The following is a 15986-nucleotide window of genomic DNA, read 5'->3' as shown; positions in this document are numbered from 1 at the left end:
CTCCTAACCACAGATAAGATTTAACATTATTTCATTATTATTTAATCTGCTGTAGTTCTCCAGTGTTGTCCTGATGACCACTTAGTCTGACTTAGCCGTCACGGGAATTTTGAAAAGTATAGTGTTGCTATTGTTTACAGGAGCTTCATAGCTAAACTTTTAACAAAACTCTTTTACTTTATGTTGCTCAGCACAAATATCCATAATGGACAGTGGACACTCTTCTTCTCTCTGTTAGTCACTAATCACAGTTTAAGTATCACTACAGATCTCTAGTGGTGATTTTATTACCCTTCACTTGTCAATTAACTTCACAAGACATGGCCTAACAGCAAAGGGAGTCCATCAAAATGTAAAAGATTTATTCAACATGTCATAGAGCGTACCCGGAGTGTTGAATAAAATCTGGAAGAACAGTATTTTTATATAACTCCAACTTGCTTGTTACATGTCACATACTTTGTATAAAGGGTCTCTTTAAGTGAATATGAAATATGACTCGCGCTCCACTGTTTTCTATGGTATTTCTCTGACCACGCCCCCTTCAGCAGGCAGCTCTCATTGGTTTTCTCCGGTTTTCATGGCCCCGCGTGGAAGACGGCTGCTGGTGGAAATTTACCGAGGACTGGACTCTCAGCGCGCTTGAAAAGGCCTTATGATAGCAAACATGCTGCCGTTTCAACATATCTGATGTGGCGAGAGAGGCGCCGACTCATGTAGAAGGTGACGCTCTTTTCGTTAATCCTCCATCTTTGATTGATATGTCGCGCTAACAGCGGCGTTGCAGCAGCCTCCGCATCCCCAGTTGGGAGACATAGCATCGGCTACGGGAGTGTTTCCCAACCCTGGTCCTCAAGGCACACTGCCCTGCTTGTTTTAGGCTTTCCCCTGCTTCAGCACACATTCATTAAACCGTTGGCTGATTAACAGGGTTTTGTTGAATTGAAAACATCTGATTGCGGTGTGTTGGAGCAGGGAAACATCTGAAAGATGCAGGTCACTGTGCCTTGAGGACCAGGGTTGGGGGAAACAAGGAGTTCATGGGGAGCTGGGGGATCTTGTCCACAGAAAGCTGCCGTTTATTGAGCACTAAAAATATCACAGAAAACAAAACAAAACCAGCCCCACTTGTATGAAAGGGGTTTTCTATTGTCTGACTGTTTAGCCAGTGTCTAAAAAATACCCCACAAAATATGTCTAACATTTTAAAACATGTTAAGTATCAGCCTATACAGTCATATTGAATAAATCAGAATATTATTGAAAAGTTAAAAAAGTTCAATTTAGTTTAATTACATAGTTCCCTAATCGCATACTTTATAGATGAATTATCCACATCACTCATGTTTTCAAGTTTCATTATTTTTTGTGCATTCAGCTAATAAAGATGATGAAATCTCTATTTCAAATCTGTGCACAACAAATGTCAGCAAACAAACAAAGAAAAATAAAGACAGGAATAGTACTATTCCTGTTTATTATTGATTATTTAATCAAATGTATGAAAACATGTGATTTAAGATTGGAATATTACATCAGACTAATAAAAAACGTTTTAAAAAATGTGAGCTTAATAAAAAAATGATCTTAATATCTGTTTAAAGCAGAGGTTCCCAAACTGTGGGGCGCGCCCCCGTAGGGGGGGCGCCGTGTCATTGCAGGGGGGGCGCGGGAAGCCGTCTGGGTTTGCGCTGGGTTTTTACCTTAGAATGACCAACTCTCTGTTATTTCTATGTCAATTTGATACAGTAGGGGCTTCCACACTTCCCATATTTGTGTCCTCTGTCACTTTTATCAGCAGTTAAAACTGTTTAATCCGTTGTTAACATGTCGAACCTGTTTTTCCAAGCCGCCTTTAAACGCAACATGAGCGCAGAAGAAAAAGTTTGGGAACCACTGGTTTAAAGGTTGATATTTTTAAAAGGTGCTATTAATCCGACTGGATTTAGCATTTCTGTTCATTTTCTGGTTAGCACTTTTGCTAACTTTGAAAACATTTAGCTTCTCCTAAATTAATGTTTATGGACACATTTTTCTTTTATTTACCTGGCTGTGTTTGTTAACTCTCAATTGAATAAAGTCAAACGTGTGTTTTGAAGTTTTATCGACTGATTTCTTCAAGTAGCTACATGTTTATATTCATGCTCTTATTTTGAAGTGAAGAGCATTTACTCAGCATTTCCGTTTCCTCTTATGTTCGCTCTCTTTTCTTTTCTCATTGTCTTAAAACAAGAAGCATACAGGAACAAAATAAACACCTGATAGTAGTGAAAAAGATATAAAATATATAAGGGCAGAGTAGAATATGTAAATTATAATATCAAAGTTAAAATTGACGCTGAAGGGTTGTAGTCTTTCAAGGCCAGATATAATTTGAATTGAAGTTAGCGCCTTAGCATTAGCTTCCGCTTAATACGGTGTTGGTGTATTACTTTAGTGATAGCAGAACTAATGTTTATGATTAGTGCTTTAAGGTTAGCAGCATAGCTAACTTTTTAGTTAGGGTTAGGGTTCACAAATTAGTTTTTTGTATTTACTGCAGTTAAATGGAATTGCATTCAAGCCTTATCCTTTATCATAACCCACCCGCATCACACGTTTTCTCAATGCCACTGTTCTTTCTGTCCTATCAGGTTATGGAGGCAAACCTTCTGCGTTTCATCCTTTTTACCCTGGTTGGCCTTGTCCTAACCTCCTTCAACGATCATCTCCACAATGCCTCCAGCCACTACCAGTACTGTGTGCTCGGAGCCGGACCTGCTGGCCTGCAGATGGGGTTCTTCCTCTCCAAGGCAAAACGGGACTACATCATCCTGGAGAGGAACTCCGGTCCGGGCAGCTTCTTCAACAAGTGGGAAACCTTACGAGAACTCTTACTTTGAACCAATCCATGAGAACATGTCATATTCTAAAGCAAATCATTGTTTTTTTAAAAATTCTCTTTCTCTCTCTTGTTTTCTGTGTTTAAAGATATCCCAGGCACAGGAAGCTGATTAGCATTAACAAAATTCACACAGGAAGACACAACGCAGAGTTCAATCTGCGGCACGACTGGAACTCTCTGCTGAGCGACAAGCCGGACCTGCTGTTCAAAAGGGTGAGCGGGGAGTTCTACCCGCCGGCCGACGCCTTCCCTCTCTACCTGTCGGCGTTTGAGAGGGAGTTGGGGTTGAAGGTGAAATATGGTGTGGACGTCGGACGGATCAGGTCGGTGCGGTCAGCCACAGGAAGGAGCTACGTCCTCACCGATCAACATGCAGCGGATTACTCCTGCAGGTAACTTATAAGAAAAAGAGAAATTGAACTTTCTCGCATGTTGTCTCGCTAAAGCCAAGATGTAGAGAATGTATTTTCTAAAAAATGTTGATACTGGAACTCAGTTTTCTTCTCACATGAAAATCTTAAAGCTGTTCATTTCTGCTGCAGCATCCTCCTGGTGGCCACGGGCCTGTGGGTTCCTCAGGAGGTAGAGTTTGCCGGGTCGCACCTGGCCGAGGGCTACGAGTCCATCTCCACCAACCCTGACGACTACAAGGACCAGGCCGTGCTGATCCTGGGGAAAGGAAACTCCGCCTTCGAAACTGCCCAGAGCATCTTGGGGAGAGCGAGCCGGGTGCACATGCTCAGCTCCAGCACCGTCCGGCTGGCCTGGCAGACACATTACGTTGGAGATCTCAGGTAAAGAAAGGTGTAAACACAGGAAAGGAGGGCTGCACCGATAGATCTGCTCAGATTTACGGCGGGGGCGATGTGGCGCTAAAGTTTTATTGCAATACTTTGTGGTATTGTGGTGGCATCGATAAAAGTGACGACAAGCACTATTTACTATTGTGGTTGTTACATGACTGGGAAAAAACATACTTTTGCTTTGTTTAATCTTTCCAGGGCTGTAAATAACGAGGTATTAGACACATACCAGTTGAAATCCCTTGACGGTCTGGCAGAGGCTCGCTTGGAGGACGTGGTCATCACCAAACAGGTGGAAAGGGGCAGGAAGCGGTCAGCATTAAAGAATCCAGAGTCGAGGGACAAGCTCTATCTAAACTTAAGGCAGTTCAAGCAGAACGGTGATGAGGGGAAAGGATCCGACGAAACTTGGGACGAGCTTCCGGACTACATTGACAACTTTTCCCTGCGCAAACCCTACGACCGGGTGATCCGCTGCCTCGGCTTCAGGTTCAACTTCAGCATTTTCGACAGGTATGGATCCGGAGAACCGAGCTTCTTGGAGTACCCGTCGATTTATTCCTAAACACCATCTTTTTTTCTTCTTTTTCTTCTCGTCAATCCCCTCAGCTCTGCACGGCTGCCGCCCAGCGAAAATGCGAAAGGGAGACTGCCGGGCGTGACGGCGTGGTACGAGGGGAAGAACACCCCCAGTTTGTTCCTGTTGGGAACCGCCTCTCACTCCAGAGACTACCGATCCTCTGCTGGGGGCTTCGTCCATGGATTCCGTTACACAGGTCAGAAAAAAGTTCAGAAACATTTTATCACAACCATTTGTGGTACTGTTGTTATAAGAAATTTCTTGGAATAAATGATAAACGATACGATAAAAGCCCAGTTCGGAACTTTTATTCCATTTTGTCGATGCGAGCGGTTGTGATTGGTAGCGCCCAGCTGCAACAGTTCTGTCCCTTCACAACATTTAAATGTTCAAATAAGGCTCTTGACCTCTCTGTCTCAGCCCGAGCCGTTCACCGTGTGCTGGAATACCGTCACCATGGCAACAAGTGGCCGTCGACCAGACTTATGACGACGCAGCTGATGTCCTGGATCCTGAAGCGGGTCGGGGAGGCCTCCGGACCGTACCAGATGTTCGAGACACTCGGGGATGTTATTCTTCTCCGAGGGTGAGGAGATGATTCGCTGATCGTTGTTTACTCGGCGGCCATTTTGCAGGTTAACCATGGAGCGGTTAACCTGCAAACATGGAAGAAGATGTCAGAATTGGCCAGAATAGACCAGTGAATTGTACAGTTTATGAGTTTATAGATACTTTTGCTTGTGTCTTGCTATTTGTGCTACTGGGGTTTGAAACGATTAATCTGATTAATCCTGATTAGTCGACTACAGAAATAATCGCTAACTAATTTAGTAACCGATCTATCGCTAACTGGAGTATACAGAGTCTAAAAAAGGCCATTTGCTGAAAGCAGAACCAAACTCAGGAAAGTAATTAAGCCAAAACTGTACAATGAATTTATATATTTTGCATTTAAGATAAAAAAAAAACATAATTGTCTGTAAATATGTTTCACCCAGAATTCCTCAAGTGGCAGTTTTAGTTCCACCAGGTTTGAAAATCTGTAAAAAATAAAAATAAATAAAGTAAAATAAAATTCTCCTACTAAGGATCTTTTGCTACCTAATTATTAATCAGTTAATCCAAAAATTAATCAGCTCCAAACTTTCTGCTTGTCACATGTTCACGTATGGAAAACTGCTATTGCATTTTAGGCAGCAAAATGTTTATTTGCTTATTTAAAAAAGGAATTGAGTTATTTATTTACACATTTTAATGTATTTCTAACATTAAAAAAGGTTCAATGAAAAATCAGCCAAATGTGGCAATTTTTTATCTGATTAATCGATTAATCTTCAGAAAAATTTACAGAATAATGTCACCTTCCTAACATAATGGCCTTTTGGTTAAAAATGACTCAGGCCACTGTTTTATAAAGGTGACAATAATTAATAACTAAAATAATCATTAGTTACAGTAATGCTTCCTACAAAAGTTCCTGTTTTAAATGTTCATACTCTTTATTTGTCAGACTAAAACGTGTCGCGTGTCTTTAACGTGGCTCCTTTCTGCACTGTTTGCATGTTGCCTTGTTTCCTCGCCTTTTAGCTCCCACTGTGAGTACGTGGAAGAGTTTCTGCTCCAGGCCTTGCCCCGGTTCTCCTCTCTCTCTGGCCATGACGTGTCCAGTCAGGGACTGATAGTTCTGGTCATGCAGTACGGGAAGAGGAAGATAGACAACCTGGGGCTCGGCCGGTCAGAAACCGACTGGACCCAGGCTTGGAAATCCAACTTCCTCCACCCAGTTTTATACTACTACGACTCGCTCCCTATGGGTATGGATCCTGCCGTCGTGATGAGGCATTGTAGTTTTAATTTGGGTTTATTTTTACTTATTTTTGTCTCTATTACAGAGCAGGACATGAAGACGCGTCCCCACGGCTGGCCTTTGCCGAGGCCGAAGGCGATTCATCACATGGTTGAGGACTTCCTCACAGAGTGGGACACTCCGCTGTCTCACATCCAGCCGCTGCGGCGCTTCCTGGAGCACTGTGTCCACTCTGACCTGAGGGCCTTCAGCACAGGTAGGTCTGTTCTTTACACAGAGCGTATGATTTACTCCTAACTTTTCCTGGTGTGATCAAAATCAACATTCCTACTATTTATCCATCCATCCATTTTCTTTACACCCTTGTCCCTTAGTGGGTCGGGAGGGTTTCCCACTATTTAGTTGAATGAAAATATTAGGGCACACCGATTGTAGTTTTCCGGCCGATCGCCGATCTTTAAAAAGTCTATACAGATTTTTTTTGGTGTAAAAAGTTGCTGAATGTAGCGACAAAGTTGCTAAGTTAGCAGCAGTGAGGTGACTATTGTGTATCGCACATGTGCAGACATGTCAGAAGATAAGATCGCTAGACGAGTCAGGTTCCACGTCTAAGCTTTGGCTGATCACCAAGCACCAAAAATTAAGGAAATCTTTTAAAAACGGCTGAGCGATATTTAAACTATTTTGGTTTTCGTCCTCCTTGGGCTGAAATGATTAATCAATTATTGAATTAATTGTCAACTAATTTAATAATAATAACTGATTAATTAAGTGCACTCAAAAAAAGGCCATTTACTGAAAGAACAAGACACTCAGGAGTAATTAAGCCAGATATTTGCTAAAAAAAAAAAAAAAAAAAAAAATAATTATATATATATATATATATATATATATATATATATATATATATATATATATATATATATATATATATATATATATATATATATATATATATATAGAAATTTTACATTTAAGATAAAAAAAAACTTGTCAGTAAAGATGTTTTACCCAGAACTCCTCTCCCCTAGAAAATATTAAGATCACAACTTGTTGTGGTAGAATCACTCAAGTGGAAACCAAGATCTTTTCTATTAACTTAGAACAAAAATGTCCTCAATATTCTGAGTTCTTAAAAATTTCTAAGTAGGAATCTGGAAGACAAGAAAAGCAGTAACTATAAAAAATGCACATATTTCAAGGCTCAAATGATGAAAAAGCAGAGCATGTATTGTTTCTTTATGTGCTTGTGTGCATTCAGTTTAATACAATTTAATGTAAGAGAGGATTCACAAAAAAATCTGAACTTAAGACTATGACAGCGTAGCAGGGCTGATGGGGGCAGAAAGAGGAGTACATTTCTACCAAAGAACTGAAAATTTGAGATTAGTTTCAGAACCTTTCTAGAGAACACCGAAATGTTCTAGAAGTTTTGCGGTAGTTATAATAGAAGATTGTCTCAGTTTTGGATGTCAACCAGTTAAGATTTTTTCCTCTAAGGAGCCTCAGCTGATCGCTGCAGCAACCCTTCTTCCTGAAGAAGTGTTTAATACCTGAACTCCGCCACATCTTCCTGGTCTTGTGTAAACATTCAGTTAAGATTTCTGAACCACACCTTTCAAAGGCAAACTCCTCAGCTCAGTTTCTCTTTAATCCTCTTCATAAGTTCCTCACCTTTGTTTGTGTCTCCTCCTGCGTTCCAGAAAACTGTTTCCGCTCAGCTCTCACGCACCGTAAGCCGCCGCTGTTTTGTCAGCAGGGATATTTGGCTCGGTAGGGCGTCGCACGGCGCAGCGCGCCGAGCCGCAGCGCTCACCAGGTGCCAGCCGGGCAAGTCACCGCCGGAACGTCGACGGGAGCAAACCCCGCTTTTCCAAGCCACCCGGCATCAGCTGGAGCGTCCGTGTCCTCTGGACGCTTGACCTCTGATTGTATTACCCGCAAAATAATGTTTTGTACGTCGGCGTATTATAGCCATTGTAGATGGAATATAAAAAATCAAGCAAAGGGTAAATTTCTGCCAAAAAAAACTCTGAAATTTTGGGAGTAATCTCAGAAATTTTCTAGAAAAAATATTTGGAAATGTGTGTTTGAAGTTAAAAACTTGCGAGAAAATTGTTTGAAATGTACAATTTCTTCTAGAAAATTTGAGATTAAACTAAAAATGTCCAAGTTTTTTGGAGGAAATTAACTTTTCCCTTTTCTTTTCCATATTTACAACTGCTGGAATATGCCATAGCACTTTTGCCATTTTCTCAAGAAGATCAAATATTTTATCCTTATGCTAGAGAATTTATCTTTACTGCCATCATGGGCAATTTTTTCAACTCAAAACTTTGTTTTTCTTAATTTTTAGGCAATGTTGGACTAAAACAAAAGTGGTTTTCCATTAAATCCTTGCTTTTGCAAGTTTTTTTTATGTCATAACCTGCTGGTTGCAAAGATATTGCTGGTCACTGGAAGATGTTACTTGTTACTTGAAAGATTAGTTAGTATGTTAAAATATTAGTTTTTATACAATTGAGTTTCACAAATGTTGTTTTATTCATATTTTACCTGAGTTTAACAAACATAATACGGTATATAATGCTTTTTCAGTATTGGCAACCAGTCAGTGAGAGGCAGAATCACCTTACAAAAGCCAGTTACCATGTTTTTTTTTTAGTTTTTAGCTGTACATACGCATGTACATGCATATGTTTATTTTCTATTATGGCCATTGGCAAGCAACTTTCAGGTGCGTACCGCCACCTGCTGTACATGAGTGTGTAGCAACTTTACATTGATTAAATTCTATTTTTTCATTAAATTCTATTTTTCAGATAAATTATGCAAATAAATAATAATAGTAATTAATCTCCAAATATCCACTATGTTCCTTCAGTTCCCAGTATTCATTTAAGACTCCATTCCTGTCCTTCTTACTGTTTTTCTCAAGCTCTCCCTTTCAGGCTCACATGTTTTACAATTCATCATGTTCTACATTTCCTTTCTCCCTCAACCTTCATATTAATCATGAGGTTTTCTCCCAATTAGACATAAAATGTCATTTAAAAATATATGACCTACTCTTAATCTCATCATTATTTATTTCCTTCTACTTTTGACTAACATTGAGTTTTGTATTTTATATAAACTCCCTTCTTTCTTATCTTCAATACACCTTTTTGTTGCCATAATTGTATTTACTCTTAATTTCACTCCCCCTTTCCCAAAAGGAATTGTAATTGCTATTGCCCCCTCTAAAGCCTTTTTAACTAAATTTGTTTGCCTTTTTATTGTCCTTTTCACCTTCATCATGTGACGGGACCCAACAGAACCAAATATCAGTGCCACCTTTGTGTAACCTAAATAAACTGTGCTAAATTTCTAATACAAAATCTTTCCTATTATTTCTTTTTCCCTGAATAGTAAGACTGATTTTTTCTTGCACGTTTTAAAACATCACCCACAATATGGCGGCGACGTTGACGTACAGACTTTTTATCTCGCTACCATATTTTCAGCTCCTATTGGACGCTGATTGGTCCCCCACTGGTACCTTCTGATTGGCTGCTTTTGTGGGTTGACGCTAGTGGAGAGTAGCGTATAAATATCATGAACTCTGATTGGTTGTTAGATCTTTGAAGCTAATCATTGTCCAATAGCTGTCTCTGTAACTACTTTGACACAACGACATATAAATTGTAAAATAGCTGACATCTTGGTTGAAGGTTTTGTTTTAATAGTTGAACTTAAGATATGACGGGACTTCTCTGGTAAGAGAGATCATGACTATTCATGCAATGTCTCCCAGACTTATTAGTGACGGTACGTTAATGGCTGCCTCCAAATTCTATTGAGAGCCGTGTTTCCTCCCGAGCGCTGGCTGGTAGAACTTGTAAGGATACACTATTATAAACTGAGCTACCTATGTAACAGGGGGAAAAAAAAACATGGACGGATGGAGCTCTGTCGTTGTTTCGGAAAATGACCGAGCCATCTCTGACGGGGAATGCATGCTTGGATACGGAGCCGGAGGTGAGACCCGGGAAGCGGCGGCCGCGGAGCCGCGGAGCTCCGCAGACAGGATGGAGGACTTGGGCGCAGAAGCGGCAGCAGCATCTGTGGGGTTCGGGATCAGTGGGATAGGGGAAGGCAAAATGGTGTTGGGTCGAGTCGGATCTAGAGACGACAAAGAGCTCAGGTACCTGCACCTTTTGTGGGAGCCGGGGCGAGGTGAGTTCGACACGGTCGCCGAATCGAGCAGGCTGGGGAAGATAGCGGGGAGCAGGGCCAGGAGACACCAGCGAGCCGTGCGGAACCTGGATCCCATTGGGAAAGACATTTACGGTAAGAGGGACCGTCCAGTCCGAAACGGACCTGAATTCAAAATTCTTAGCATCCACATAGCAAAAACCTATAAATCATGCAATAAATGCCAGACGACACTGAACAAATCTAATCATGTCTTCAGCTGTCACTTTGCAATATTCGTGTAAAGGGACAAAATAAATAAATAAATACAAAATTTTGTTCATCAAAAATATATTTAAAAAGAAGTAACAGAATAATAAATAATACTGGCAATAAGAAGGCACAATGTATAATTTAAGTATCAAAGTTGGTACTTAACTTTGGTACTTAAGTAAAAGTTAACCTTTACTTAAACTTAGAGGTTTAAGTACAAATGTTTTGTGTCGCTCCATTTAGAACAAAGGTTTTCTTAATCTTAAATTGTAACAGAATCTGGGCTTAGTGTTGAACTACTTAGTTTAAGTTTAACCAGCGTATATGTAAGATTTATGGTTAAATACATTCAAAAACATTAAAATAGCCCTTTAATGCTGTGAATCAGACACTAACTTCAGCTCCCTGCAAATCAGTAAAAGAAAACTTTGCCACAGTGTAAAATGACAGAAAACATCTTATTCATTTTTATCATTGGCCCCTTTATACGTTGCCGCCTGGGGTAGAGAGCCACATTGACCATATCAAAAATGTACACTAGATATTGGTGTTAAAGCTGAGAAATATTACATTGGAGATTAAAGTAATTAGCATGTTATCGGTACAGAATACATTTTTAAAAAGTAAAATGTTGCTTGGAAATAATAATAATAAAAAAATTCAATGTGGTTATTATTGCATTAATTTACATGTATATCTACATAAATAACACTACATTTTGTAACTTAGGCTGTTGGTGAAATCATAATTCTGTCCATGTTTTTCCACAGCTGCTAAAAGACTGAGGGAAGCTGCCAACAGCAATGACATAGACACAGGTATGAGTGACCAGGTGACACAGTTCAAAGGTTAGGAATCAAAAAAACTGATTATGTTTTTTTTCCTCTGTGTTTTTTTTTTTTTTTTTTTTTTTAAAGTGCGAAAGCTCCTGCAGGATGACATCGACCCATGTGCTGCAGACGACAAGGGCCGGACGGCGCTTCACTTCTCATCCTGCAATGGCAACGACAGCATCGGTACGTTACTGGCATCTGGTAACCACGACGACGTGTTAGGGCCGTTGCAGACAGAAAAAAAAGTTAAGAATTTACTAGGACAAAAACACATAAAGTTTTGATATTAATCTCAGGAATTTACTAAAAAAAATAACTGGACATTTTTGAGTTTGAAAAGTTGGAGATTTGCTAGAAAAAACACTGACATTTTTTTTATTTAATTTATTTTAAGGTTTTATTGGCTTTAGTGGCCTTTATTTGATAGTTAATTGATAGGAAAGATGGGTAAAGACATGCAGCAAAGGTCGCCAGGCCGGGAATTGAACCTGCGACGGCCACGTTGAGGACTAAGGCCTCCATACATGGGCTGTGCTTAACCCCTGCACACCCAAAACTCTGACATTTTGAGATTAATCTAAAAAAATCTTCTAGGAAAAAACTTGGAGATACGTGATTTTGAAAAGTCAAAAAATTGCTAAAAAAAAACCCCTAACTTTTTTTTTACCCAATAAATCTTAGAAATTTTCGAGAGAAAAAAACACGGGCTTTTCTGAGTTTACAAAGCCAGAAACTTGCACGAAACAAAAAGAAATTTAGAGTTTAATCTCAATAATTTACTGTAAAAAACCTGGAAGGTTTTGAGTTTGCAAAGTCAAAAACTTGCTATGAAAAACAAAAAAAAAACTGAGATCAAACTTAGAAATAAAAAAAAAAGTGTGAAATATCAAGTTTCAAAAGTCAAAAATTTGTGACTTTTCAAGCTCAGAAATTTTCTTCTTTTCCTCAAATATTTCTGAGATTAATCTCAAGTTTTTTGGTGGAAATTTTCTCTCCTTTATTTCCTATCTACATTAATCCTAACATGCCGTCCACCTTGCGAACATGACGTTTAATGTCAGATATTCTCGTCTTGCTTTAGTGCAGCTGTTGTTGAGTTATGGTGCCGACCCCAACCAGAGAGACAGCCTGGGAAATACCCCTCTGCACCTGGGTAAGACCAACACCGCCCTCCTGACCTGTGAAAACTGGAGATATTGTGGCTGAAAATGCCTGACTGTGGTTTTTACCAAGCTGCTTTTCTTAAAGGTCAACCTGCACCTAAAAGCCCAAAGCAATGCTTCAGTTATGTTCTTGTAAACCTTATGTATTTCGTAACTTGTTTTTTTATTTTTATTTTCAACTTCTGCCCATTTCATGGTGTGTCCCTGCAGCGGCCTGTACCAACCACGTGCCTGTAATCACCACCCTGCTGAGATCAGGTGAGACGTTTTGTAGAAAACTTGCATGTTTGAGTTTTGACTTTATTATTATCACTGCTCACTGTTGTGCAACAATACGTTTGGTTATGAATAGCTATTTATAAACGCCACAGGTAATTATTAACAAAGTTAGTAACTTGGATGAGTATTACTAAAGAATGAATACCTGCCTGATGAAGGATTCGAGTTCAGCACCGATGATTTTCAAACAGCGAGTTGTACGTGCAAAATATAAGAGCTTATTTTCAAAAATGATTCAACCTTCCAGTTAAAGTGCATTAATAAATAAACTCAGTAGGCTAGTAGCATTCAACTGAACTACTAGCTAAAATGAAAACTAATAAACCGCCAAAAACTAAAACAGCAAAAATGAACAAACAAGAGAAAGCGATAATCAATAATCATTTTCACAATTTGGAAAACTCTATTTAAAGGGCCAGTGTTGTGTAAAATAAACTTTTTTTTAGCTTTACATCAAGTTATTCCCTCATTAAAACCATACCTGGAATGTGGCCTTGACTTTTTTCTTTTTTTCATGAATGTTTAAGAAAATCCTTTAATGTCTTGATGGATCTAGCCCCGCCTTCCAGGACAAAGCTACTCCTCCAGTTTCCATCTTCTGCCTCACAGAGCAGCCCTCTGCTCAGCTCCTTCAGACTAGTCTGCAGGAATTAGCAAACACCTGGTAGAACAGCACATCTGCTGAGCTCATTATACCAGCTAGTTAAACGTTGTTAGAAGGTTAATAGAGGAGCCATATTGTGATAATTTTCTGAAGGCGGAGTTTCAGAAGGAGCAGGAGATCCTTAAAGAGATAGAGACCCAATTTCAAGGTGTTAAGTTATCAAGTGAAATTTATTTTACTTTACTTTATTTCATAATATAATGCATTTTTATAACAACTGAAGTTACCACAGTTACCACAATCAAAACACATAAGTTAAGTTTTGCTAAAGCTTGTTCTAAACTTTTTAAGTGTTTTTCTTCAAACATGTAATTTCATCCAGCTAAAATGATATTTTAGGTAATATAAAGACTGTAAAATGTTTGTCAGAATTTAGGTGGATTTTCAAAATAAGTTGATAAACTTCTTTTTATGCCTGAAATTAGAAGGTTTTTCTTTCTTTTTCGTTTCTCTTCAGGAGCTCGCGTGGACGCCCTCGACCGCGCAGGCCGGACCCCGCTGCACCTGGCCCGCTCCAAGCTCAACATTCTGCAGGAAGGAGAATCGCGCAGCTTGGAGACACTCCGAGGGGAAGTCACCCAGGTACGAAATCAGTCCAGGGCCTCGGCTCGCTCGCGTCGCTCCCAATGCGTCGTCGATAGCGACCGATGCGGTTTCACCTGCCGTTTTCCCCCCCTGCAGATTATCCAGATGCTCAGAGAGTACCTGAACCTAATGGGCCAAAGTGAGGCGAAGGAAAGACTGGAGCACATTTCAACACAGCTGCAGCACACACGCACCAGAGAGCAGGTGAACGAGACGGTCGTCAGGTGTTTCTCATTTAACTCTGTTCACAATGAAACTTTTAAACAGCTTTACTTTTCTGTTTTCTCTCTCAGGTGGACGAAGTGACTGATTTACTGGCCAGTTTTACATCGCTTAGTCTACAGAAGCAGAACCTGGATGCTAGGTAGAAGATTAACTGCACACAGAGCCGACATGCAGCTCCTTTTTAAATATGCAGAGCCTCAAATTATCTGTATTCGGCTATGAGGCCACAGATCCAAACGTCGCACTGGGATTGGCTGTCAGTATTTATTGAAGGGACTGCTGCGGACATCAGCTTTTTATTTTAACCAGGACAAAAACAAAAGCTTTAACAACAATGTATCTTATGAAGTTTTCTAAATGGGGTTTGTCAAGTTGCTCACTTGATATAAAACCACTGATATTATGGGTAAAATACTCTGACCTTTAAATTCTAGAAAAAAAAGTATTGATAAGTATCAGAGATAAACGCATCAGATTTTTTCAAAGCTCTGGCCTACCTTTATAATATCTATTACTATCCAGTACTATATTTATTACAAGGTCTGAATAAATTAAAAATATATCTGTCCGTATAAAATGTTTATTCTAAAGTAAAGAAGAAACACTCTGAATACAGCCGAATTCTTCTGCATATGTGATAACTCACTTTTTTTTGAGCACACTTCAAAATGTATGTCAAAGTTTGCCATGAAAGATATTATTTTGTCCGGCAAGGAATCTGCATTCAGTATAAATATCAACTGTTTCCAACGTAGTGTTTGAATGAGGGAGAAAAAAAAAACAAACTTTAATTAAATGCCAGATGTCAAATTATTAAATTATTCATACATTTCCTGTAACTAGTACAGGAATCTCAAGAAGTCACTCATTACGCAGTTCTGTTAGAACCAGAACCAACATCGCATCGGGTCTATGTGTGCAAGAGACGGAGAGAGCAGTGGTGTCACTCAGCTCCGCAGTTAAACAGTTGTTTAAAAAAGACGACGTTTTAAGCCGTTTTCATGTCCTTCACCAGTAGTTAGTGCTGTTAGTATTACTAACAGGATCAATCTCAGTGTGTATTTCTTGTGGATGATACTTGCGGTAAGATTTTCTGAAGACAACTAACATTTCTAAATGTCCGCGCTAGGCTCTTCAAAAGAGTAACTCCCAATCTTCTTTCAATAACAGCTGCTACACTGAAGAGTCGATAGCTTGACCTGTTGGCGTGGTCGGCTAATTGATTGGAAAAAAGGTTGGATTTTAAGTTTGGTCGTAATGCTTGGCTGGACACGTCTTGTCAGTTCTGGTCACCAGGTTTTGGTGCATCTCTGATAAAATGTCGTTCAACTTTTAAACAACGGGAGGGAAAAACTCTAAAGTCTGGTGGAACTATGACTTTACTGTGTGGACTGATTTACATGTTCTCTTTTTGCCTTCTACTCATTAAATATACTGTGATTATTACATAATACAGTGGGTTGACAGTTTAACTGGTGTATCTTATTTTTGTGTCAAAGTGTCTGTTTTATTGCCTTATTTCTTTTTTTTTAAACTGAGCATAATGATTCTGTGAACTGTGTTGTAAAGAATATTTGAAATTCATTATGTACCAATAAATCAGTACGTTGACTTTGATTGTTTCTATCTTTGACAGCTTTATTCAAACTAATATTCATATGAGAATATTTTGTTACCTGGGTAATAAACGAAACACTAGGTGTCATTCATTACT

The 15986-nt window shown here is 39.4% G+C and overlaps 2 protein-coding genes across 2 annotated transcripts; both read left to right on the top strand.

The window, feature by feature from the left end:
- Window positions 1–561: 561 nt before the first annotated feature.
- foxred2 (FAD-dependent oxidoreductase domain containing 2) lies at window positions 562–9454 on the top strand. The gene is made up of 10 exons (XM_015003346.2): window positions 562–723; window positions 2634–2851; window positions 2971–3276; window positions 3427–3678; window positions 3886–4200; window positions 4297–4463; window positions 4688–4853; window positions 5855–6081; window positions 6160–6330; window positions 7778–9454. Exons 2-10 carry the CDS (start codon window positions 2637–2639, stop codon window positions 7849–7851), a joined length of 1893 nt encoding a protein of 630 aa, XP_014858832.2. The 5' UTR covers window positions 562–723; window positions 2634–2636; the 3' UTR covers window positions 7852–9454.
- A 246-nt stretch (window positions 9455–9700) lies between these two features.
- On the top strand, window positions 9701–15889 carry ankrd54 (ankyrin repeat domain 54). The gene is made up of 8 exons (XM_015003351.2): window positions 9701–10406; window positions 11294–11341; window positions 11441–11539; window positions 12438–12509; window positions 12730–12777; window positions 13920–14044; window positions 14144–14251; window positions 14341–15889. Exons 1-8 carry the CDS (start codon window positions 10010–10012, stop codon window positions 14413–14415), a joined length of 972 nt encoding a protein of 323 aa, XP_014858837.1. The 5' UTR covers window positions 9701–10009; the 3' UTR covers window positions 14416–15889.
- Window positions 15890–15986: the final 97 nt, after the last annotated feature.

The sequence above is a fragment of the Poecilia mexicana genome, unplaced genomic scaffold (assembly GCF_051168715.1).
Source record: "Poecilia mexicana isolate PSO_F unplaced genomic scaffold, ASM5116871v1 scaffold_8, whole genome shotgun sequence".
In the NCBI taxonomy this organism is placed as follows: domain Eukaryota; kingdom Metazoa; phylum Chordata; class Actinopteri; order Cyprinodontiformes; family Poeciliidae; genus Poecilia; species Poecilia mexicana.
This window is presented reverse-complemented; position numbering and strand designations above follow the sequence as displayed.